Genomic DNA, 25,927 nt, shown 5'->3' with positions numbered 1-25,927 from the left:
TCAAATCTGGAATTTACTTTTTTCGAAAAGTTACAGTGTTGAGTTTTAATACTGTTTATATTTTGAAATACAAATACTCCTTGAAGTTTCTTTCCATTTTAAAACAGGGTTACTGGCATATATATGACTTGTATTCAAAAGAGCCGAGAAGTGTATTTTCTCATAAGCGCTTTATCTCGTGCTAGGTTAAAAAGGTCAAGGTAGCTTTCCTTTGCACGATTCCTCGCGGCTGGAGTTTCAGCGAGCGCTCATTCTCTGCTATCCAGCCACCCTCTCCCAACCTGTCCTCAGGTGCCTGTCCTCAGTTCCCAGCCGCGTGTCTTGGTTCCCAGCGCTTGCTGACGGCAAAGCTCTCGGCGTGCTCTTTCCGAGGCGCTCCCCGTGCGCCGGGGTTGCCAGGGCTGGCCGCAGGTCCCGCCCCGGGCGGCGGACGCTCCTCAGCCCTCGGAAGTGAGGTGGCGGCGGAGGGCGGGGCGCGGGCCGGAAGCGAGCGGGGCCGGGCTGCGGGCGGCGAGGAGCCGGCGGCGGAGCGCGGGGAAGGGGTGCCGTGCAGGTCCGTCCGTCCGCGGGGGGCCGGTGCGGTCCCGGCGGGGCGGGTAGGGCGCGGTGCCCGGCGGGCCGGGCGGCGCTGGGGGCCGGGCGCGCTGCGCCAGCGGGGGCGGGCCGGGCCCGGTGTTTGGGTGAGCCCTGCGGCACACGCCCACGGGCCGGGGAGGGTCCTGCTGCTGCCCCCGCTGGGGTGGGTGCGGCTGCGCCAGGCCTGGGCAGCTGGTGACCCCCAGCGGGGTCGGGCCGGGGCCTGACCCGCACCCTCAGCGCCGCGGAGGCCTCGCAGGGGCTGGGGCCGCCGTTCCTGGGCTGCGGCTCGGGCTGAGGGCGGGGGTGACCCCAAAGCGCTGGCAGCTGCTTCTTGCTGCTCAGCTGAGGGGGAAAGCACGGGTTAACCGCGCCGCGTTTGTCCGATCGATACGTGCTTTGCTTTCTCCTCTGACTACTTGCGTGTCACCTCTGTTTATTAGGCTGAATGTAAGCGCATGACAGCGACAGTTATAAATTCTGTTATTCTGACCTAGGAAGGCCAAAGGAAGCAAGAAAGAACTTTTGTAGACAGGCTATTTTAACATTAACATCTTCATTAGAAAAAAAGAGTCTTGGCGAGTCCCTTTTCAGGTAAAACAAGCAAAGTTTTAGTTTGTGTCTGTTTATGCACAGTTCATTTATAGATTTTATTTATTCATAGTTACATTTCAAATACAAATTTCATTTATTTAGAAATATAGAATAAAGTTGTTTGGGAAGATGTCCTAAATCCATTTTCTGATCTCTTGAGTTTTCAAAAGAAACTGTTTTAACAAACTGTAAATTTTGAGGTCAGTCATTCAAACTTTGGTGCAACTCTTCCATCTCCTCCCCGTCTTCTGATTCTCCTTGCTTATCAGTAGCTGAGGTTTTTTTGTTTGTTGGATTCGTGGTGGCTTTCTTCACCAGTCTGTAAGTAGGACTTTGTGATTGGTGTTTTTTGGTTTTCTTTCTGGTAATTTAATTAGAATTTTAACATGCTGGTGTGTGAAAAATCTCATTGTGATAGTCAACATCTGGATAAAAATTTTCAACTTTTCCATTGTCGTTTCCCTGTCACTGAGAATTACTACTAATAGCAGCCTTAGAACAACATTGTTTTTATTTTGTAGCCCAAGCAAGAACTCGAGTAAAATTGTAAAAGTAAGACCAGTGTAATTAATATTTATTTTCATCTAATATTACATTTAAATTATATTTTAAATTAGATGTGCCTTATTTTTAATGGCAGATGTGGAAGGGAGCTATTCCAGTGGATACTACATTCACTTTCTTTTTCAAAACAGTTTGCATTCTCCCAGTGGACTTGTTAAATTGATGTTGCTTCCTATTGGCTCTTCACTGTTAGCTGCTGAAGTTAGTTAGCACTGTTCCCTGGTCTTGTTAGATACATATTTATTTGTAAATAGAGAAACAGCTTCTGTTCTGCTTATGAAAATAGGCTTAGCTCTCTAAGTAAGGTGCTGTCTTGCAGCACTTGTGTCTTGCTGCTGCCAAAAGTGAGAGGCTTTGCTTTGTGGTGTCATCTGTTGTAAGATTTTTTTTCAAGATCTCTCAATACATTAGCTGAGTATACTAAACCAGCAGAAGAATATTCTTGTTTTCTTTTCCTGGATTTGTTTTCTTCCATTCTAGTGAGTAAAATTAGTGTAAAGAGTTCTGATGAGTGCTGGAATTCACACAAGATAGGAGCAAGAGCCACTTGGGATGGACTGGCACTCCACCCTTGAGGTGTATTCATTATTTATTTATTTTTTATGTGACCAAGCCTGTGACTTATCTAGGCCTGCTCATTGTCTCTTAAAATTATGGGGTTCTTTCCTGAAATTTAGTTAGGTCAGTCAAACTTCCTCTTCCCCCTATATTGCTTTTATTCTCTTTTGTTATGGAGCATTTGGTTCACATAGGACAATTTTATCATTTGACTTTCTTTACAGAAGAACATGTAAAGCTTTTACATACAAGTGGCATGTTTATGTAGATGTAGCTGGTACATATAGGGAGCAGAATGCATGTTAGTTCTTGAGGCTCAGCTGAAATTCTGTCTTGTGTAGCACTAGGTCACTCTTGCAGCATCACAGTGTTAAGGATTGTCTAGATTTTAAATAATCAAGTTTAACTCAGTCATCCTTGAAAATTACTTAAATTTATCAGCAGTCCAAAACAGAAAAACTCAGAGCAATTGTGCTCTGCTGAGATAAAACATGGAAGTTGTGCTCTGAGCAAGTGTGCAATGCTTCTTATTTATTGCACAAGAAGGAATGAAGAGCTGTTTAAATTATTAGTTTGTTGCTGACTGATTTCTGTAGCTGATGAACTAATTTGATAACACTTAGAGGCTTTTATTTTTGTTCTGGAAAATCCCTGTTATGACCTCTTAGTAGATGTGATACTGTTTGGTTTCATGGTTAGATACAGAGTCCTTGTCTTTGGTATATTTGAACTCCAGAAATTTGAGTAGGGAGTGGGGGGGGAAAATCTGGTCATGTTAAGAACAAAGGCTTTTTACACATCTCTTTCCTTTCAGCATCCCAAGAAGAAAGGTCCATTTTGTGTGGAAATAAGTGATTCCCAGAGGACTGTCCCAATGACAGAGCTGTCTGCACATTTACCCCAGTTTCAGCATGGGCAGCTGACAGAAAACTTCCCTGATACTCACCTCAGCAACACCGTATGTAACAAACAATTTTAGTACCTGGTAGTAGTTGAATGGGGATGAATAGTTTGTTTGGATTAATTTTATCTTTCTGTGGTGACAAGCAGTGCCATAAGTAATATGCTGCAAAATATTTGATGTTCTGAACTCATTTTTATGTATAGATAAGATCTCCCTCAGTTTAAAGTGGTGTTGGAGTGACCAAACCATCAAGGGAAAAAAAAAAAAGGGTCAAACACTCTGGCATCAAACACTGACATTTACAGTATTTAGCAAGCTCTCTTGACCTGACTGTGATCTGCTTGGTTCACAGGTTTCTCAGTCACAGAGTTAATTTTAGTCTAGGTAGAGCTTGAAGCCTGGGTTTTATTACTGCTATTGATGGAGGACTGTTCCAGTGCAGGAAGAACAGCTCTGTCTTGTCTTACTTATGAACAATTCTCAAGCTGCTCTTGTGGTTCTTGAGGTTTTGGGGGAAGAGGAACTCAAAACCTGAAGTTTTATATGATTGCTTTGAAAGACCTAAGCGCATACTTGTTGCTAAAACCATACCATTGTACCATACTTATTCTGGAAAAATCAGATTTAGATGATCTACTTGGGTGTGGTGCTCAGTCTCTCAGACTTGTCACACCATTCTTTTTGTTCCTGCTATAGCTCTTGAATGTCAGGTTTCCTTGTGGCATGGAAATGCTTTTGGAAGGCTGGGCCACTTGTACACGTGTCTATAGCAGTAATTCAAGAGAATGTTCTGATTCCTGTTTCAACTCTTCTATACAATCAGCAGTTTAAATAGAATTTTGAAAAATCCTCAGATAAGCATCATGCCATATCAATAAAAATAGAAAACATTTGAAAAATGAAGACAGAAAAGTAGGAACTTTCCTATTGCATCCTTTCTCCTTCAGAGGGAATGAAAAAATTTCTTTCCCTCTTGGGCAGGTGAGAGATTAATTTTTATTAAACGCTTCTGCCAGATTAAAAAGGCAGAGCTCAGTGATAAGCTGTGGGCACACCATCCTTACAGATAACTTGGTGATGCTCCCTACCAGAAAAGGGTTCTATGTTCTTCTCACTAACAGGACGCACTGATTAATAACTGCTACTTGTGCTTTTCCTTTCCATGTTTAAGTAACTATAGTTTGGATACTAAGTTATAATTATGTTTCTCCCCTTTACACATCTACTTTATTTTTGTACACACCTACAAAAGTTCTTTCCTGCTTAAGTATACTATCTTCTGTGGCTAACAAGTCAGAATGTGAAATCACTAAGTGCTATAATTTGCTATCTCTTCTTCTAGTCACACACAGAGTTCAACCCAGTCTTCAATATGTGCCACTGCATAATGGCCTTTAAGCAGCAGTGGTGTATGTAAGAACTGATGAAGTCCATGCCCACCATCAGACATGGTGGTCTGCTCCTGATGGATAAATCTGAATTTAATAGCTAGAACCTTCTTATCAAATGTGCTGTGTTTTAATCTCTTGGTTCAGGGGCATTGGTCTGGGTTTACTATTAACTATTTTCCTGATAGGGAAAGAAACCACTATCATTTGCTTTTGATATTGTTTATTCGCCTGAAAGCGCGTAGTTCATAACTTACATTTGCTTACGGTGTTACAACAGGTGTTACTGACTTTTTAGCTTCAGAGTTTTCACTTTTAACTATGTCTGAGGAAAGTGAAGAGTCTGTTCCTTTGCTTCCACTTCAGCAAGAGTCCATGGCCTCTGCTCTGTTTAATACTGATCAGGTAGGATATAAGTGCACTTTGTTCTTTTAAGCAGTGGGGCACGCGCATGTCACGTTTAGCTACACCTGAGTAGCCTAAAAGGACAACTTATTTTCTAGCTTTAAGTGCAAATGAGAGAATAACTTGTGTAACTCTTGATGCTGATCTAGTTTTCATGCACTGTGTTTTAGTATGTAAGGGCCTTTTTTGATTGCATCTTTGTTCCTAACTAGTGAAGGGAGTAAAATGATGCATATTGGTCTAATGTCTTCAGTTTTTCTCTTCATGTTTGATATAACAGGCTTTTGTAGTGGTGTGCTAGTTGATCAGGCTTTTCCTTCTGATGTTTTTGTGTTTGCTCTGTGAAGCTGTAGATTTTTAATTTATTTTGATATATTTCTGTTCCAGAGATGGGGTAAGTGCTGCCTTATGCAAGACTGTTATTACAGCAGAGGAAAAGCAGCAAGCGTGCAGAAACCTAAGTACTCAGTCTGCTCTGCTTGTGCAGAGTTCCAAGGCTCTGTTTGTCTCCAGTGCATTGTTACTTATGATCATCTTAGGCAGTTTATTTAGATGGTTAAGTTTATTGTTGTCTTGTTGTAGGCTGAGAGAAATTGAGTATTTTACTGTCCAAGTGAAAAATGTTACGTTTCTGCTATAATCTGTACAGAAATAGGCCTAATTGTAGCCAGCATTTCAGATTAATTATACATAATCTCTTTATTTGCATTCTCCCATATTGCCATTTCTATCTGACTTTCAATAATTGTATGTCAGGACTTTATGCAAAATGCCAAGTGATTTATAGTAAATGTTTCATTTAGTAAGAAATAATTTTGAACCCAGCATCTTTTTCAGGACGTATTTCAAGTTAATGATACTAAATTCAAACTAGGGTTAAAACCCTGACTAAAAATCTGGTTGTGTCCTAGTTTTAATTGTTTAATTTAAACAATTTTAGTTTGGGGTATTTCTTCTCTTACATTCCATTTCCTTATTGAAAAACTAAACAGATTTTCTTAGAGGACAGATCTTGAAATCCTGCTGAGCTTGATCATGAGAATACCACAAAAAAAAAGGAAGGAATATACAGAGCATTTGGTGCATATTGTTACTTTGTACTACGTTGTAAAGCAAATTTTTCATGAGTTGGGGAAGTTGTAAAGCTTCAACCAGGGCTTTAACATTGTCAGTATTTACAGTTCAAAGTCCAGGGACTTGTGCTCGTTAATCACTTAAGTGCTTTTGAGAACCCCACTATGAGTTTCTGAATGTGTACTTACTATCTTCTCTTTTCTGAGGGTGAGGCTGGGAAAATTCTGTAGAGAGAATCTCTAAAATTATTATTGATTTATTGAAAAACTGCAGTGGATTAATGAGATACAAGTCAGCAGTTATGTCTGGAAATGACACTGAGATCAAGTAATTAGACTTACTGCACATTTAAGGAAAAAACTACCTAAATAAAAATATTTAAGGAAAAGATCATTAGGTTATTTTCAGTGTCCTGTCTTATGTCCAGATCAATTTTATGAAAACTGAGTGGTATTTTAAAGGTATTGCAGAAGCTATCATCCTTCAGTTTATTGTACATTTTGATCTAATGCTGGTTTAGTGCACTTAGTCAAACAGAACTGTTCTGCAGGAAGTAATTCAGAAGAAATTGGATTATTTTGTAAGGAACCAAAAATACTTTTGCTTTATCTCCTATATTAATCCTCTTGAATTTGAACAGTACAGCATTGATTTTGGGCAAGGTAATACACTAAAAAACAAGTGGTCTGTATCAGCTGTCACATTTTAATGATTGTTTAAAGTGTCTGGTAGTGGTTTTATTTCTTTGTAGTCCAGAAAAGGTAAAGCATAGATCACGCTCCTGTTGTGTTCTCTGTATGTGCACACAGTGCATAAAAGGTGAATGTCTCCTGCTCGTGGTGCTTCTTGAAGAAGGATGCAAAAGATTTGTGACACCACGAGCCTGGAGCAGGCCTGATTATTTAGTAATAGTGATGTTCCCAGTTTGTGCTTTTGCTTCCACTGGAAGTTTACCACTGTCTTGGTGTTTGAATTATATGCTTGGTGTTTCATGTATTATACCCTTCATGTTTCAGTATTAGGAAGGACAGGAAGCTCTTTCCTATTTGCGATAAGAGTGGTGGAATTTCTTCAATATCAGTGAAAGGATGTGGCAGTATTTTCCTTGGGAAAGAAGAAAGTCTGCATGCTTAACTTACCATGCTGAAACTTCGGGATCAGATAGCAGTCTAAGGACTGAAAATTTCCTGAGTTTGATCACCATTTCTATGTCATTCTTACTAAAAATATGAGAGCACCATACCTCACAAAAATCCATTTTAATGTATCTTCCACTTAGTATACTCTAGTGGGAGTAGCACAGTAAAGGAAGTAGAGATTTTCTTGTGTTTTTCATGAAGAGGCGATCATAAATGTCTGTCTGGCATTATTCTTAAAGGTCAATACAATTTATTCTTGTCAAGTTACAGGCATTCTACTGTCATGCATTTTTTACCAACTGTAGTTTGAACCAAGGGGAAAAGATGCCTTTATTCATCTTCTGAAATTCTATTTAAAGGAATGGCTCTTTGGTGCAACCAGCCTACTTTTGACTGTTGGTGTTTTTAATGTAAATGTTTTTAACATGACCCTGTGCTCCATTCTTTTAATAACTGTGATGCAATTAATTACTACTGTTTAAATCGCACTGTAGCAAGTGTTCTTGGCAGTAAATATTATCTTACATGTTTCCTCCTCAGGGTCATCTTTAGCTTAGTGTACAAGCACATGTTTATGGAGAGTTGCTGAGAAACTGGATTTTATGTATTGCAGAATGACAACAGTGAAAGACGTCGCCATGATAATAGTGAGCGCAGAAGAAATGACCGTGCTGAGTCTGAGACTAATGGGCAGCCACAAAACAACATTCAGCAGGTGGTGGAGCAAGATGAAGAAGAAGATGAAGAGCTAACACTGAAATATGGGGCAAAACATGTGATTATGCTGTTTGTGCCTGTCACGCTTTGCATGGTGGTTGTTGTTGCAACTATCAAGTCTGTCAGCTTTTATACACGCAAGGATGGACAGCTGTATGTATCAGTATTTTCCCCTGTCTTTTTAGTGGATTTAGATAATTATCTTTAAACTCCCAATTCTTTTGGAGTCTGATTCAAGCAGTGAACTTCCTCTTGCCTCCATTTTCCCCTTCTCCAGTCCAAAGATAGTTTTGTGTTATTCCTTCCAGAAACCAGACTCTTCTTTTTGTGGTACTACTGACATTTGTTGTTTGTCTGCTGCCCAGTGGGGATAATACCTTGGCTGTTACTGCTTGATTCAAATCCTAGTCCTCATTTTAATCCTTTATCATGCTGTGTGGTATTTATAAAATAAACTCCATCCTGAGCCAAAGCCATTTCACTTATACTGTGCTAGAATTACAAGAGTTTTGGAAAAAGAGAAAAACTGCTAGTGTAAATGAAGTAACATATATGTCATGTTCTGATGTGCCTGTGCTGTTTGATAAAAAAATTCAAATGCAAGGGGAATGTAACTTCAAGAGGTTCACTTCTGGTGAAGTTATAGAAACTTTCCTGGCAGATGTTTCTGTAGAAGTGTTTGGGATTTTGGTAAAATAATAATTTTGCCAAAAATACCCTCAATTCCAGTGCAAGCTGATTTGAGAGAAGGGGGCAAAGGAAGAATACCGAGCTTGTCAGAGACTGCAGCAAGTCATAGAATCACAGAATGTTAAGGAGTTGAAATAGACCTTGAAGATCAGTCTAAATGTTCCATTGTGAAAACATTTAGACAAAATGATTCAAAGTGTGTTTGGTTTTAAAATGTTTGTATAATATAAGCATATCATAAAATGTTTCAATGAAACACAGATTTCTTCTTCACTTCAGAAGCTGTTGATCAAATAATTTTTTTTGAGATTTTATTTATGGTGTTTTTTTCCTGTCTCACCTTCCTACCCCACAATGAAATAGTTACCCCAGGAGATTGTATTTTTTTTAGGAAAGAGTGAGTTGAGCCCATACATTGTTTTGGTGAAATCAGAGGGGAGTCTTTCATGGTGTATCTGTAGGTAAAGTTCCAACTACACTGGCCAGCACATGAGTGGTAGAATGGGAGTGGCAGTGGCACGGAAGTAGCCATATCAAACTGTGGGCAGCTGTGGGCTTTATCTGCTTTACAAAGCAGAAAACAGTAGTATTCTAAGAATGTAGACAGGTCTTCTAAGGAATTCAAGTTTGCCTAATATGATACTATGCCACCTTTCAAGTTTTGCCTTAGTAGAAAACAGATGTGCTTTTACAGCTCTGAATTGAAAGATTACTGCAGTTTTGTTTGATGTTGGCCTTACATACCAGAAACGTGTGCATTCAGTGTCATTTCAGTTGACTTTTTGTTTTTCTAGCATCTACACTCCTTTCACAGAAGAGACAGAGACTGTAGGACAGAGAGCCCTGAATTCTATTCTTAATGCAGCCATCATGATCAGCGTTATCATTGTCATGACCATCCTCCTGGTTGTGCTTTACAAATACAGGTGCTACAAGGTGAGTAGTTGTGCTAGTTTTATTTATTAGTACAGAGTATTTAGAGAATGGAACATAATGAAGGCTTATCAAAGATGAGTGCATGAAAGCTGCAGAATTGGTGATTTAATTCACTGTTTCAATTTTGTGGCTTCTGTTCACTGGCACAAAGCAGGCCAAAGGCCCAGTGCTATCACTGCCATCTGTTCTGTCAGTTAGAAATAGGGTGATATTGCTTTCTACTCTTTTGAAATGTTCGTGCACTGAAATCTTTCTGTGGTCAAGAAATACAAAGGACAGACTTGGTCCTATTTTGAGGGCTCCCCTCTCCCACTCTGTCCCCAGTACAGATGTCTCCCACCAGTGTGTGTGTGCCTCTACACACCAGGCAGTATTCGTACAGCCGACACAGAGACTCTAAGGCTCTTTGTGAAAGGCTTCAATCATGTAATGATGTCATCTAGACAAGCCCAGGCTTAGCATAATTAATTGCAGTGCCACCTGCATGGGAGGAGTTGTCCATGGTTTGTTTTGGTCTTAATGATCCATTTGACAAGGCTTAGCCTAATAAAGCTTCTCAGCATGCAGCCAAGACCTTGAATCTGTTTCACAGTTGTAAAGCATGTAGTGGGATTCCAAGGTTTGCTTCATTTCATTTTGTTTACAAGAGGGAGCAGCGGTTTTGGTCTTCATGTCTGTGGGTGAAACCCCTTTGCAAACTATCTGTGAAGTGACAGGGGAAATTATTTTTGCCTGAATCTGCATACATGTGGAATACTGATTTTTAACCAGTGTGGTTAAAACTGTGGTGTTACATCTGAACTGCCAAAGTGCTCTTGTTAAACTGGCAACTATCTTCATTCTAAAGAAGTCAAATAACTACTGTGCTTTAACTAGGTTCCCTAGTAGCCACTTGGTTCTCCTCAGGTGCTAAAGGCAACAACTAATTTTTACTAAGCTGTTTGCATTTCTGGTTTCCTTCTTAATCTTTTAAAGCACAGCACATTTTCCTCACAAAAATAATTGTTCTGCTAAAAACTAGAATTATTAGATACCAGAAATTCCCTGTTTTTATGCTAATTACACTAAATAATTAACTAATTTTTAAATTTCCTGTCAGTATTTCTATGTTGCTACATCAGAGTGCTGTGAAATGTAGTTACCTGTCAATTGAGTTCTATTTTACATGCAGTTCTATATGTAGATTGTAGACCAGATTATGAGGAATGAAATTTATAATGAAAGAACATTAGGCCTTTATTTGATAGTGATAATTTGCTTTTCTAACAAGACTTTATCTGAAAACTCTTTTGAAGAAAGGCAATTCTACTTCAGCTTCACTGTTGTTAGTTTCCTGTGGTTGTCTTGTACATTATATGTTCAGCACGATCCTGATTCTGGCTCCTCAGTCTAACCAGGAGCAGCATCTTTGAAGGGGATTGTATTATCTTTTTCTTTTTAACTTTTTTTTCTCTGCATTCTTCGTTGTTTTTCTGCCTAACCAAAGTCTGACTGCTGTAGCAGTCAGATTTTAATTCTCTGTGTCTTGCAGCCCATCCTTAATTTTTTTTCAGGTTGTAGCAGGTAAAGCCAAATTTGTACCAGCAATCAATTAGCATCACAGTTGTTAAATGAAGAATGAAAATTCTTTAATGAGAAGGCTAAAATCGTGTTGTGATACTCTGTTAGGAAAACACTGAGCAAAACTTACAGGAAGTACTTTGGTAAAGTCACTTGTGAGAAAAGAGACCGGTGATCTGGAAAATGCTGTAGTGAATGAGATACATACTGAGAATAAAGCAAACATCTGTGTGTAAAATGCCAACTTAGATCAACTCTTGAAACTACCTCTTCTAGTTGTATTGACAGTAGTTATGCAAGGTGTGTGTAGAAGTTAGCTGGACTATGGCCTTGGTGTTTGACACTGTCAGCATCTACTATTTTTTTTTTAGGATGAAACATTACTATTCACTTTATTTTCTTAAGTGATAGCAATTTAAGAGCTTATATTACAGATACAAGAACTGTAGGTACAAGTCATGAGACAGCTTTCTTTGCTGTTTTCTTCAAGTAGTTTCAACTAATTTTACAGAGGAATAAAGGTACTCTTGTTAGGTCCCTATTAGTAGTTTCTCAAGTTGTTGGAAAATTTGGCTCTGTTTCAGTCAATACAAAGCAATATTCATCTTTGGGAAGGTTCTTTCTCCCACTTGCTGTGAGTGGTGACAGTTTGAAATACTGAGAACAGGTACTTTGGCAGTTTTCCTGCAGTGTGAAGGAGGAGAATGAATGTTTCAAAAATGGTTGAAAATTTTAAAAATTTCATATGAAAAATTTAGCAGTAGACTCAGTGTACTAAATTACTAACTGTAATGGCTGGATTCTTAATTTGTCAGAAAGTCCTGGTTGCATCATATCAGTGTGATTCCTACACTCTTCGTGAATATGCACTTTACTTTTAAGTTAACTGTTGCTAAATATTTTAGGAACATAAGATTCATTCTACTACACATCTTTGAGAAGAGGACGAAGAGAGAACAGTTTTTTAACAGCTTCTGAATACTTTAATCTGGTGTACATATATAGCAAATTTAGCCAGTTAATTTTCCACTGATTGTGTCTGTTCAAAGCAGGATTCCTTATGTAGCCTTGATTTCTAGGTTATTGCTTCTGACGGGTTGTCTGCTTGTAATACTGGGTCAGGTTTTATAAAAGAGATTCTGTGCTAGGACTTTGACAAATATATGTTTGTTCTCAGTTAAGAGATGTTAAGAGATTACTGGAGTTAAAGGAGTCTTCAATTGTGTTTTTTTCACTTTGCGAAATAAATACCAGAAGAGTGCACTTCTGTCAGTGCAAAGTCGAAGTGCCTATCATTTCCAGGTTTAAATCTTTGAGTGTCCCTGCTGAGTACAGCAATAAAGAACTGAACTGTTCTTTATGGAATTGTTGGGCATGTAAGTCTGCTCTCATATCAAAATTAGGGTTTATGTCTATAGATGACTGGTAGAGAATATAGAAAGCCTTGCATAGTCATTCATTGATGACATTTCAACAGATAAGCACTGAAGGTTTTCCTGGGTTCCAGCATTTAATTCTGTAAATGCATTCTGAAAATGATTTGAAGTCAGAGCAGCACAAAAGTGAATCATGTTTTCCATCTGTGTTCATGCTGGATGATTCTGCTATGTTATAATGCCACTGGTATCAATATGGTATAAAAAAATGCAAATAGTAGTTCTCAATAGAGTTAAAGAACATCTACTGAAAGTTCACAAAGCACTTAAAATTTGTAAGTGTAAAGTAAAATACACGAGTGTGCATAGACTAAACGTGAATGTAGCACCAACCTAAGGGAGATATCTTAAATAATTTTCTTGCTTTAAACAAAAGGAAAAATAACGTTTGAAGTACTTTAATAGATGCTAAGATTAAAATAACAAGTATAAAAACATCTGCATTGATATCTTCTTCTTCAGGTGATCCATGGTTGGCTTATCATTTCTTCTCTTTTGCTGCTTTTCTTTTTCTCATTCATCTACCTGGGGTAAGTGAACTAAACCATTAATATGCTGTTTTTCATGTACCACTTTATGTATGTATTTATTTTAGAACTAGGCCTTGAATCATAAGAGGGTGAGTAAGCTATTGCAATAATTTTTTTAGTTTTATATAGGCTGATAGAGTACATATAAAATAGAGAGTGATTTATGGATTTATAGTGCATCTGATTAGGTACAGAAGCTGTCCATCACACTCATCACCAGAATAAGGACATCTTGCTTATCAGAATAAGCATATCTTGGGAGGAGCTTGTTCTGCTGGCATGTCTTCTGATTACTTAATATTTCATTGACATATGACTCAAGGGCAGTTGTTTACATCCTGGCTTTGATTGTTAGCTGTATATGCAAAGGCTGTTTACATGGAAGTGATGGAAAAGAGCCAGCTGGAAAGAATCTAATATCTCACCAAAATATATTCATCACTTTTCTTCTCAAATTTGGAAGCATGCCCTTGTGCAGACATCAAAAAAATTCAGCCAAAATACTCGGTATTGTCTAAAATGAGGAGCCTCCTCAGGGTTTGTAACTAGAGTTATGTCACGAAATTATTATACAGTTTATGGTATTTTTATGCCACTTGATGACAAACACTTCTCTTTGAAGAAGCTTATTTAATTTTTAATTTGGTCTCTGGAAGGAGAATGTGGTCTTCCCTTCAGTCACTAATTTTTGCTGAAAGTGATCTGTGATGCCTTTTGTGGTCAGTAGTTTCTCTAACCCTAACCATGGTTTTTGAAATGCAAGGCATTTCCTTCATCTGCCCCTCCTTCCTTACATCAGTGCTGGCTTCCTTTTGCCAGAGATTCAGAATCTGAGGGAGTTTGTAGACCAATTACATGTGATGATGATAAGGGACATTCTGTTAACACTGAACATCTCAAAGATGAACTGAGAGCTGAAGAAGCCAAGTTTCCTGGAGGAAAGTATTATGCAAATTACAGTGTTCTTAGTGGCTTGGTGAATTGGTAGCAGCAGATTCTGCAAAAAGCCATCACAACCATTTCTTCCCTGAGCTGGTGGAAATCACCTGTGACTTGGTGCTGACATTTGTCTATTTTGGTTTTACTTACTGAGGTTCTTAATTAGTTTATAGTATTTGGTGTGTCAGGGACATGGTTCATCCAAAAATAAATCTTTTTACATCAGTGTTTATGGGGAATAATAGAATAAATATGTATCTTTGAAGTTATCAAAGCATTCCACAGGCAGCATGTAAGTAGAGAGAGATCTTTGCATACCTTTAAGATCCATTATAACCTCACAAATTCTGATTATTCTGATTTTTAAAAGTTATGAGCATAATCAAAACAACTAATTCCTTTTCTGTCAGTTTCTGCTTTGATTGAGAAGGAAATAGAATATTAAGGAAAATCTGTAAAAAAGCAAAAGAGTTGGTGTGACGCAAACAATGGCAAAATTCATACCATTGTGAAGAATAGTTAATTGGTGAAATAATTTTACATTTATGTCACTACATTGAATATGAAAATTTTTAAAAAGATATTCTGAAGTTTGCATCTGTAATTTGTTTCCATTGTTTCAAGCAAATACAGTCTATATTATTTTCCTTTTTTTTTAGCGAGGTTTTTAAGACTTACAACGTTGCCATGGACTACATTACGGTGGCCCTCATGATCTGGAACTTTGGTGTTGTGGGAATGATTTGTATCCATTGGAAGGGTCCTCTTCGGCTCCAGCAGGCATATCTCATTATGATAAGTGCTCTCATGGCCTTGGTGTTCATTAAGTACCTTCCTGAATGGACTGCGTGGCTTATCCTGGCTGTCATTTCAGTGTATGGTAAGTCTGGGAGCAAAGCACAGTAACAGGTCCTGTGGTGGGAATTTCTTTTATTCCCTTACTTTTCCACTTGTCCGACTAGACCTTAAAAAAAAAAAGTGGTGTGTGTATGTGTGTATCATCCAAAGTAGCAGATAAGACGATCACAGGTTTCATAATTCATGATCCTAAACTGAGATCAGTTCCCTGCAGCTGAGGGCTTTGTATTACTGTATGATCCCATCTTTCATGTTTCCCAGACTCTCTAGATTCTTGGGGGAGGAGAACTGAAGTAATTCAAGAGAGGAGGAGATGAGAGAGACCCATTTTGAAAATTTTTATGAAGGTGGAGAACTTTCAGCTTCTCTTTTTCCCCAAAAATCTTTGGAAACCCTTGTACATTCAGAATTTAGGAGCTTGTTTCTGTATAGTCCCATACAAATATAGAACTGCCCAACCTATTAATTGCCTAGATTTGTGGGCATAGAAACAACAACTTGATCCATACCTGATAATATAGTGAGAAAGAAGGAAGAAAGGATTAAGAGCAGTTTGCATTGCTCAAAGTCATTTTATATTTAGAAAGATATGGTTGTGAGATCTGTTTCATTGGCTTTTTTTTTTTTATTCATTGTAGTTGTCACATACTGCTCATTTCCAGAATGATGGCTGAGGGAAACCTAGATGTAGTTTTTCCATCAAGCTTTAGGGGGCACTGAATGCTTGGTAGGAAGATCACTGTATCTTCTAAATACTGGTTTAATTTCCAGGCAAGACTAAAATTCAGTTACTTAGACATAATTAAAACATTACAGCTAAGTGAAGATGTGCTCTTAATTTGAATTTTTTTGGAAGCATGTAAGTGTGCTGAATGTGTGCTCTCAAAGTCACTGATCATGATAAAGACAGAGAATCTGTCCAGATATAAGTGCAGGGCTTGATAAGATTTGATTAGCTCTGATACAGCAGTGTACTCCTTAAGTGTCCCCTTTCTTCAGGGAGAGGAAAATTGTCCCTTGTGTGTATCCTCATGGATCGCAAAGCACACAAAGAAAAGCTTCCCATCCCCCAGCCCCATTTCCGCCCTTCATATAACTGGAACAAATCTGAGTGCTCCAAGCATTCAGCCTTTATTCAGTGATAGCAAAACAAAATTACTCGAGATCAGGTTCCAAGACCATGATGTAGTTGTTTTGAGTAAAGTGGATGTAAGTTTTCAAAGCCTGCCACCCCACACCAAGAATTCTTTACTTGAGTGGGACCAGCAGTGGTGCCAGGGCAGTTGGCTCAGGTGCAGAAAGCCTGCTCCGAGCAGCACACAGCTCCTGACAAGTCAGCTGTTCCTTTCACTGACAGATTTAGTTTCAAATTAATTCAAAGACATATGGCGAGTGGACAAGTGCAAAAGGCAGTAGCAATGTTAGAGCTCTCTATCCCAATGTGCCTGCTTCACAGGAATTAAGTAAGCCTCACCTGTTGTCTTAAAATTTCTTTTAGCATTAAACTTAGATTACAAAAACCTTTCCTAATAGAAGGCAAACTTGGGTACTTCCAAGATGGTAGTTGAAGAGTAGCTTTCTTGATTCACAGGTCAACATATAGGCACAGGTACATTTGCAGTTGCATAATACCTTAAGTGAGCAATATAATGTTAAAATTTGTATGCATATTACAGTAATATGTAAAATAGGTTGCATAACTGAGAATATTAAAAAGCATTGCTGTAGGATACTGAATTGTGGCCAATGGTTGTCTTCAAAAATCTGTATTCAGGGTGCATTTTCTTATTTCAAGTCTCTCCAAGTGTTATAGAAAAAAATCATTAACTATCTCTGCAGGGATGTAAGATCTGTTTGCACTTCCTTTCAGATTTGATTGCTGTCCTGTGTCCTAAAGGTCCTCTTCGTATGTTGGTTGAAACAGCTCAAGAGAGAAATGAAACTCTCTTTCCAGCACTTATTTACTCCTGTAAGTACATTTTGTTAAATTGTTTAAGCTTACCATCACCCCCTCATCTGAAGCAATCTTCTCATTTTTCTGGGTTTTAATAAGATGCTTCTCAGCTGAGTTCTTGATCTGTTCACTTGGGCCTCAGTTTTCATTTTACTGTTGACTGAAAAATGTGGAACTTCATCTGACTGAGACATTTCAAGATAAAAACCAGCCAATGTTTTGTTCCAAAATACAAACAGGAAGAATGGTAACAGACCTTGTTTTGGATAAAGTACTATGTCCTTAGGCTGTGAATTAAGCCTGTTCAAAGGGAACAATTATTTCCAGAAAATATTTACCAGCTTTCAGTCCTTAAATAACCTGTGTCTTAGTATAAGAAATGAGAGAAATTACTAGAAAGAGGTTTGTTTGTGTGACTGTTCTCTCAATGGCTTGGAACAGTCCTTTTTGGTAAATGGTTTTTCCCTGCAGTTGTAAAAAATAACCTATTGAATTAAACTTGCTGTTGTGACCTGTGTATCAATTAGGTAATTCCACTGTTTCTGGAGTTCCATATTGCTAGTTGTAGTCACATGGATGACAGTGAAAGAGGCTGATCATAAATCATTATGCTGCTGGTGCTCCAGACAGGCCTGTATTTGGAAGCAAGAGGTGTGCTGCAGACTGACTACTTCAGGGACAAGCTTTCAGTGGAGAAAGGGGAGGATTTTCTTTATTTGTGACTGGTTCTTTATCTGTCACACTTGCACAACATTGGTAAAATGTGGTATAGCTGCCTATTACTCTGTTTTATGAGATGAGAGATTAACACTGAGAACTTAAATTAAAATATACCTTTTATATGTAACAACATTTGGTTACCTCCAGATTGGAGAATGTTTTGTGATGGTGAAGGCTGAGAACAATTAACTTTGATATAGATACTGCCTCTGAATTTCTGTAACTCCATAACAGTGTTTAGAGACCTTTTTACTTGCAAATGAAAGAACTTATTAATGAAAAAAAAGTAAAGAAATTGTTGATTTTCAGACAGAGCCTTATATGTAGAAGTAATTTTCTGGCAACAACTGTTGACAGTTTTTTTCAAAATCTAGTAGAAATAAAATTTTTTATTCACCAGTTTCTTTAAATGTGTTGTTGCTGGTACTGGCTGTATTCCAGATAGTATTGTGCTTTAATGAAAGTAAAATTGCCTGTTGGAAAAGATAGTTGTATCAAAAAAACCCATGAAAAATGAAAAATAATGGAGTGTTGCTAACACTATCTCAGAATTTAATACACTTGAAGATACAATTAGCTATGCTGTTGTGGTTTGGATTTTTTTGATAGCAACAATGATATGGCTTGTGAACATGGCTGAGGAAGATCCAGAAGCCCAACGGAAATCCAAAACCTCCACTTACGATAAACAAGGTGAGTTTTGCTTTGACAAACCTTTGTCACTTTATTGGAATACATGTTTATGGATACTTGTCTTTTAGTTTTTTAAGATTCCTGGGTGCTGTAGGAGAGTGAAAGCATGGAGGCCAATTAAGAATGATGAATCTGTCAAGACTTGAAAAATTGTTTACTTATTGTGCAGTTCAATGTTCTTGCATTCATTCTGGGATCTGGGGTGTTGGTGTTGAAATGACTCAATATAAAACTATTAACTGAGCTCAACTGCTTATCAGATTGGGATGATATAGTATAATACAAACTCACTTATATTTGTACTAGATAGAAACATGCCTAGTCCTTTTGGCTATGCAGATAGTGTTAAAAACATGGAGTTTGTTTATTTATATGTCTTACTAAAGCATGCTTGAAGGTGTCTATGTATATGTAACTTCCAGTAGCTTTCTATTTTACTGGAAAATTAAGCTGTCAATATCAACTAAAGAAGCTAATTAAATATTGATGAGAGTTTATTCCTTGAATTGAGATCTTTGTTAGGTCACCACAGAACTTTCACTTTCATATGTGTGCTCCTGAATACTGGGACTGGAGTGCAACATGTAGGTGCTGTGACTGCAGAGTGTACATTGACTGCTGATTGTTTAAGTAAATATTAAAATCCTAAGTGAGAATGTCTTGTGACTGTGCATGCCAGTGTTAGATATTGCTAAGTATTATGGAATACCTCTTCCTATCTTGTTCTTCTATGATCTTATATGTGGAGAGACTTTCATGTTTTAGAGGACATTTTTGGGGGAGTCTTAAATGCCTTTCTTCCTTTGAGCTCCAGCAAGCCGGACCCAGAATGAAGATGCTGAAGCAGATGATGGTGGCTTTAGTCAGGAATGGCAGCAACAAAGGGACAACAGAATAGGACCCATTGAATCAACACCTGAATCACGTGCTGCTGTTCAGGCTCTTCCCAGTAACTCTCAAACAAGTGAAGACCCTGAAGAACGTGAGTATGGACTGTTGTGTCTGAAAAGCTTACTAAACCTGAAGTTAATCAGTCAGGCATCCTGAGTGCACAGATGCAGGATTCTGTGAGCTGTTAGTAATCTGAATACTGATATGCCTCATAAGAATAATGGTGTTGCTTTTTGGTAGCATTTCGTTTTGTTGCAGGAGTTAGTAGTATTGGCTAAATTGCTCTTTAGCTTGATACAGACTCAAAACTTGTTGCACCAGCTGTTTTCAGACCATTACATGGTCACTTGCATTAGGCTTTGTCTTTTTCATTCAGTGTTCTGCTGTGTATCTCCTCTTTTGCATTTTAGGCCCTATAAATGGAGTAATTACCAGGTTTTTTAAGCCTCAAGATTCAACTTCTGTAATCCACTTGGTAGGAAGCAATGTTTAAAACCAGATTGGAGACTGAAATGAATGCAGGATGCAATGGGCTTGCTTAGTTTTCTCCAGCATATTGCTAAGGTGAAATATATTTGGAGAGTGTATGATAACAGTATTCAGATACCTCTTATAACAGACTTACGATTTCCAGTTGGAGTTCAAGCTTGCTATTAGATTTAGATTTGCAAAGCTCTAAATAAATTAGGGTGTGCCTGTCTAATAAACTGCTCTCCCCATGTGATGCTGTCATATTTTAGCAGATGCAGCTGCTTCCTCTGATTATCAGGTACTCCTCTATTTAAAAATAGAGACTTCCAGTTTAAGAACAGTTTTAATATTTACTTTGTCTCAAAAAGTCCAAATTCAGCATGCTGCAAATCCATTTTAATTTCCAGAGCTTAAAAAATAACATTAAGATGCAAAAATTTTAGCAAAGCAGCTATTTCAGTTAATTTTTAAACTAAAACTCTCATCTAGTCAGGCTCATAATTTTCTCCTTCCTGTATTCCTGCAGTGAGTAGTAATGATCCTGCAGTGAGTAGTAATGACTTGTCAGCCAGCATTAGTTTACTGCATGTCTGGAGCATCCAGGGTCTGTTTTAGCAGTTAAAGGATGTTTTAGTGTTTAAGAGCTTTTCATGAATGCACTGTTCTAGTTCTAGGCATTTTATTGGAGGCCTGTTGAAAGACAGTAAGGTTGCCTTTTTTCTTTCATGCATTTTCTCCCTTTTTTTCTTTTTCCTTTCCCCTCTCCCCCACCTTCATAGTTAATCAGATATCCACCTATGTTTTGATGTTCTCAGTTCTTCTTGGAACTCCAAAGTGAGCGTTGGGCTGGACCATAGTGAGGTGGGAAAGTAATCAATAGGCCAAATTAAAACAGCTGATCACCTGATGCTGGCCTTAATTAACACCTTGGACTAGAAGCTCAGAAACTGAATTGGCATTCAGGAAATTTTACAGTGCTTGCAGAAATAATTGAGTATTGTGCTTCCAGAGTTGTTGTTAAGGTGGCAATTACTGTATAAAAGAATGAGAGAATGAATTTTCCTAAATCTCCCATCTTGGGCTAAGTATGTTACATTTTTGCCTCTATGATATGCTCTGTACTTACACAAGTGCTTTTAAGAACTACCTGCATAAGAATTCTGCAGGAAAATTGGGAAGACAGTGGAATACTTTGCAGTGTACAGGTTTCTAACTGGCAAATAACATTATATCATCTGCAAGGGATTTATTTTTCCTCTCCATCAGCCAGTTTAAAGGAATTGCTCTTCAGTCTTCTGTTGAATATGACAAGACAACATAAGTAGACACCCCTCTACAAATAAAATTACAGGTATCTGAGTTTGTATATACTGCATTTATATGTCCAGGAAAATAGGAGTATAGGCAAATTCTAATTAATTTAGTAGTGTAGTGTTTCTATGCCATCTTGTTTTACAGGAGTTTATCACTTGATTCAGGAGTGGTACTAATTTTGAAAATAAAATGTTATTTTCAGCAAGTCTTGTTAATAATACAAATATGTATTATTTGATAATTACTGATGTGTAATATTAGTAGACTGATATTTAATGCTGCCATATGTTTACTTCGCAGGAGGAGTAAAGCTTGGTCTAGGAGACTTCATTTTCTACAGTGTCCTCGTTGGTAAAGCCTCTGCAACAGCAAGTGGGGACTGGAATACAACTTTAGCATGTTTTGTAGCCATATTAATTGTGAGTATTATGTAAAATTATAATAGGGATCATTTCTAATGTTCATCAAGGACAAAGTTATAACTGCTGCATTTTGTCTTTGATGTTGTTTATTGAGTGGCCAGACTGAAAACTGGTGAGGACTTTAGCTGTGATTTTCATTGGCTGTACATCTGTCACTAAAGCCTTTAGTTTGGGAAGACATAAAACATAACCTGTGGAATTAGTATTTATACATCTATATATTTTAAGTAATCTTTTGCTTGTCAGAGTTCTCTAATTTCTTCCTATTCTGTTGTGTTTTGTTTTTTTTCCTTCCCCTCAGGGTCTGTGCCTTACACTTCTGCTTCTTGCCATCTTTAAGAAGGCCTTACCAGCTCTTCCAATCTCCATAACCTTTGGGCTAGTTTTTTACTTTGCTACAGATAACTTGGTGCAACCCTTTATGGACCAGCTAGCATTCCATCAATTTTATATCTAGCAGACATGATGCTGAAATGGATATTTGTAGCAAATATGGGAGGAGGAAAAATGGTTTTCCCTCAGTTCTCAAGCAAGACTGAAGTCAAATACTCAAGATTCCAAGGCAGAATCATTACAACTTCCTCCGATGGTGGTTTTTGGTTTGCTTTTTTTTCTGAAACAACTACTGCACTGGGCACCATATGAGTTTTCCTGTGTGAAAGTGGCTTCTTCCTGATGGCCAGTCTAAGCCAGGTGCTGTTATATCAGAGCTCATCTGATAAGCATATCTCTGGTAAGGACCACCTGTGTGAAATTTGCAAATGCTTCCACCAGCAATGTGATGTCTTACCACAGGCTGATTGTTTTCACAGCGCTAAGGGTGCTCAGGACTTCCTTGATGTTCACAGAGGAAGCAGACAAATCACATGGAACTTGTCCCTGAAACCACTCGAAGAGAGAGAGCCCAATCTGGACTTCTTCAGCAGTGATATTTTGACAGTAGAGTCCCAACTGTGTAACGGGAAAGGACTTCGTAGCAATTCGACAAAGGGAGAAAGTACTGTCACTCTAAGAGTGCTCCATGACTTCATAGCCTCTGTGCCTGAGTGCATTTGGTTTAGGAAATTTAAAAGCTTTGTTTTTTCCCCCACACTGGAACTAGAGCCTCTTCTCAGTTTTAATACTTTCTGTTCTCAAGCATGGAGTGCACTTCTGTACACCTGCTCTAGTTATGTAGCTGCTTAAACTTGGACTTAATTATTTGGCAGTAGAGGATCATAAGGTCCTAATTTGGATATTACATTCTAAAAGGCTAATAAACTACATTAAAAAGCAGTTTTGGGACTTATTCTTTGTGCTCTTGCAAATCATTTTGCTAGAACACCATTTCAAACCCCGCGTTTGAAAATAGTCATTAACAGCACAGACTGCATAACTGGTGGATGTTCCTTCTGTTGGCATTCTTATGAGATAAGTAGGTATTTGCAGCAATCCCAGATGGAGTTTAGCTTGCCAGATCTAGAGATCAAAGGGCTATTAGGAGCTCTTCTATTGCATCACTGAAATTCTTGGTCATCAAAAATGTGGTTTGGAGTTCTGTTGACCTGAATATTGGTCCCTCAGCTGTCTTAACACCTCAGGATGGCAAGGATTTTTTTTGAGCAGTATCTTTATTAGTGAGGATGCTTAAGTTAGATGAAAGATTGCTTAATGTCACTAAGGAGTAAAATTTGTGACCCTCTTCACTTTAATTACCTCTCTCATGAGGAACTGGCAGTTGGCAAAATGAAGGACAACTCAGTATCACTGAGAAGAAGATAGGAGATTTCGAGCTTCGTATAAGAAGAGTCTGTTCAAACCTTAAAACAGCTAAACTCTGATTTTTTCTTCATTTGAAAGAACTCATTTATGAATAATTGCTTGGAAATGAGATGAGTGAGATGAAATTGGTTTCTCCATGAATTCTTACTGTGTACGAGTAATGAGTTTTTTTGGGAACCATAAGGAGTGGATGGGCATTCTGTTTTACTTGTGCTTGATATTGGAGTCCTTGCCAAGTAGAGCAACTGTCAAAATCCTGACACTAGCTACCTTTTTTTTCTGGGGTTTTGTTTCAGTACCTAGGGATTCATAGGGCTGAAACATCAGAAATGCTCACCAACCATTGCCCAAGTAAAGAAAGAAAGGCTGTGATGTATAAATCTGCTTTAAAACCAAGAAAGGCTTCTTTGATTGTCCTTGGTAATGTATGTGTTTTCCAGTATGACTTGTTAACTGTAATGTTAGCATTTACATTTTCATAAAATACATTGTCTTGTCTCATCTAAAGTACTCTTATTCATCTCATTTGTGTGCTGATTTGTTGTGGATAGCATTAATAAACCAACTATATAAAAATTGCTTACAGTGACTTTTCAAGTCAAACTTGTTTGTGTTTTCTAGCTTAAATTACTGTTTGATATTTTGTTGCAATAAAGTCTGACTTAAAATGGGTTGGTTGGTGAGGGTTTTAGGGATTTTCTGTTGTCATTTTTTTGGTTGGTTTTTGTATTTGGGAGTTTTTTAACAACACTTTGAGTTTTTATACCATTATAACTTGTCCCTTTCCTCAGCATTATATCTAAGAAAATTCCTTTGTGTGTTTTATTGGGCATCCCAGCTATAGTTCCATTGTATAGAACAGGTTTGCTGTTGCAGAGTTGGCATCGCTGGCATTTGTGTATCTGAGCTGGCTCTCAGTTAAGGGTTGTTACTTAAATGCAGAAGTCATTTATTTCTTTTTTTGGCTCCAATATGCAGGGGAGCATTAGCTCCATTAAGAGTTGCTTTAGAATCTGTAGAAATGTATAAAAGGCTTTTCACATGCTTGAATGGATGTTAGATGTGCAGCCCAAGGAAGAGCTCAGAACCTTCCAACACTAAATTGCCAGTCTTCCACTTCCCAGAGCTGCTTCCGTTATTCCAAAGTGTTAATTTCTGAGCTAGTGTAGAGTTACAGTGGTGGAGACTATAACATTTGTATTCACAGAAGCTGTTCAAGTTTGTGTTTGAATCTCAAAATAAATTTAGAAGGGAAATTTCTTTTATAGGCAGCTAAATGTTAAAGTACTCTGCTTATTACCAGGTCTTAGGTATACCTTCAAAAACCAGATGAAATTTTCTAGATTTGTCCTCTCAGGCCAAATCATAGTAGCTTATGTTTCAGATGAGATCTTGCAGCTAAGGATTATCTCAGAACATAGGTCCAAATAAAGTTCAGTTGCCAATAGGTTTTGTTTGCATTTGGGTTGTTACTACACAGGTGTGAAGGTTGTGTCACTTTCCTCTCCTTTGTCTTGAAACACCAATCTAATTTGAGGTCATGATTCACCTTGATTAGATTGTTGTAACTGAAAGATATAAGTAGTCTGCATTTTTGAGAGAGTTTCCATTATTATTAAATTGGTATGTTAATGACAGCACATCAGACTGTACTCTGAAAGAGCTATGCTGTAACCTGAGTAGATTCATCCCTTCTGTGCTCAGGCAGATTGACTGGTAACTGTTGTGTGGCTGTTCCAGTGTTCATACTTCAAAACTGAAGTATGCTATCACAGCAGCTTTCTCTCACCATTCAACTTAGATCAATGGGTCTTCTTTGGCTAAGATTCAGTTCAATATATAAATGAGAAGACATAATAGTTTTCCTAAAATCCAGGCACCTCCATTTGTCTCTTTTTGTATTGTTTTTTTTTCCCCTTCTGTTGAAGGATTTCATCCAGGGCAAAGAAAGAGGCCCCTGAAAGTTGGTTTTACAGCAAAGGCTTAGGATGTTGTTGTGCCTGTGTATGGCTATTACAGTCACACTCAAATTCAGTGTCATCTATGTGAGGTGCATCCTGAAGGTGTAAGAATGTGACTCTGCAACACATTCAGGATAGTTTTGGATGGGTAGATGATGACTTCTTTGAGCCAAAAAAAGTAAAGGGCTGTGCTCCACCAAAAATGGCTGATCTCCTCAATGTACAAAGCAGACACAGACTATTTCAGGCATAGGAGGCGGGTGCTTCTTGGATATGTAGATATATATCTGTATCTATAGAGATACAGATTCATCTACTCTGGACCTGTAGGTGACAACTCTTCTGCCATTTGTGTGCTCAAGGATTAAATATGTAGAAGTAAATTTTGGGTGGATGGTACTGTTCAATAAAACTTATCAAACTACTTTCTTTAAAAAATTACTTCTGACAATGCTGTTGAAACAAGTTTAGTAGACTGTGGAACATGTCTGCACTGTGATTGCATCTCAGTGATAACTTGGTCATTGGAAGTGTTCAAACATGAACTAGAATGGAGTTCTTTTACACTCAAAGCATTTGCTGTTTTCTTTTTTACAGACACTGGTTTGTACATAATTTAATGTGAATGTTTTTTAAACACCTTTCCAGTTCTTGATAAGATATGGTTTTGATAGATTATTGCAAATTTTCCTGTATTTGTCTAATTATTAAAATAAAAGTTGCATGGATCCTGATTCATCTTGCCTTTACTATGTTATTTTAAAGCCATCACTTAAAGCTCTTGGAGGCACAAGCACTGTAGTTATTTTTATTCAACATTTAATGAGTAAGATTCCTTTCTTAAGGCATTTAAGTAGCTACCGTATTTCCTA

General features: G+C 38.0%; 1 protein-coding gene across 4 annotated transcripts; it reads left to right on the top strand.

Annotated features, from left to right (window-relative positions):
* Positions 1-458: 458 nt before the first annotated feature.
* On the top strand, positions 459-25,789 carry PSEN1 (presenilin 1). 4 transcript variants are annotated; one of them, XM_056492553.1, is made up of 12 exons: positions 459-553; positions 3,107-3,250; positions 4,951-4,989; positions 7,816-8,072; positions 9,404-9,545; positions 13,004-13,071; positions 14,670-14,890; positions 16,739-16,837; positions 18,152-18,235; positions 19,050-19,217; positions 21,212-21,330; positions 21,635-25,789. In XM_056492553.1, exons 2-12 carry the CDS (start codon positions 3,167-3,169, stop codon positions 21,788-21,790), a joined length of 1,437 nt encoding a protein of 478 aa, XP_056348528.1. In that variant the 5' UTR covers positions 459-553; positions 3,107-3,166; the 3' UTR covers positions 21,791-25,789. The 4 variants fall into 4 exon arrangements, with proteins under 4 accessions (XP_056348528.1, XP_056348526.1, XP_056348527.1 ...); XM_056492552.1 differs by lacking the exon at positions 4,951-4,989 and adding an exon at positions 1,020-1,170 and having other exon boundaries at positions 504-553; XM_056492551.1 differs by lacking the exon at positions 4,951-4,989.
* The last annotated feature ends 138 nt before the right edge of the window (positions 25,790-25,927 follow it).

Source organism: Oenanthe melanoleuca, chromosome 5, assembly GCF_029582105.1.
Source record: "Oenanthe melanoleuca isolate GR-GAL-2019-014 chromosome 5, OMel1.0, whole genome shotgun sequence".
Classification (NCBI taxonomy): domain Eukaryota; kingdom Metazoa; phylum Chordata; class Aves; order Passeriformes; family Muscicapidae; genus Oenanthe; species Oenanthe melanoleuca.
The sequence above is the reverse complement of the archived record's forward strand: the minus strand, read 5'-3'. Positions and strand labels throughout refer to the sequence as shown.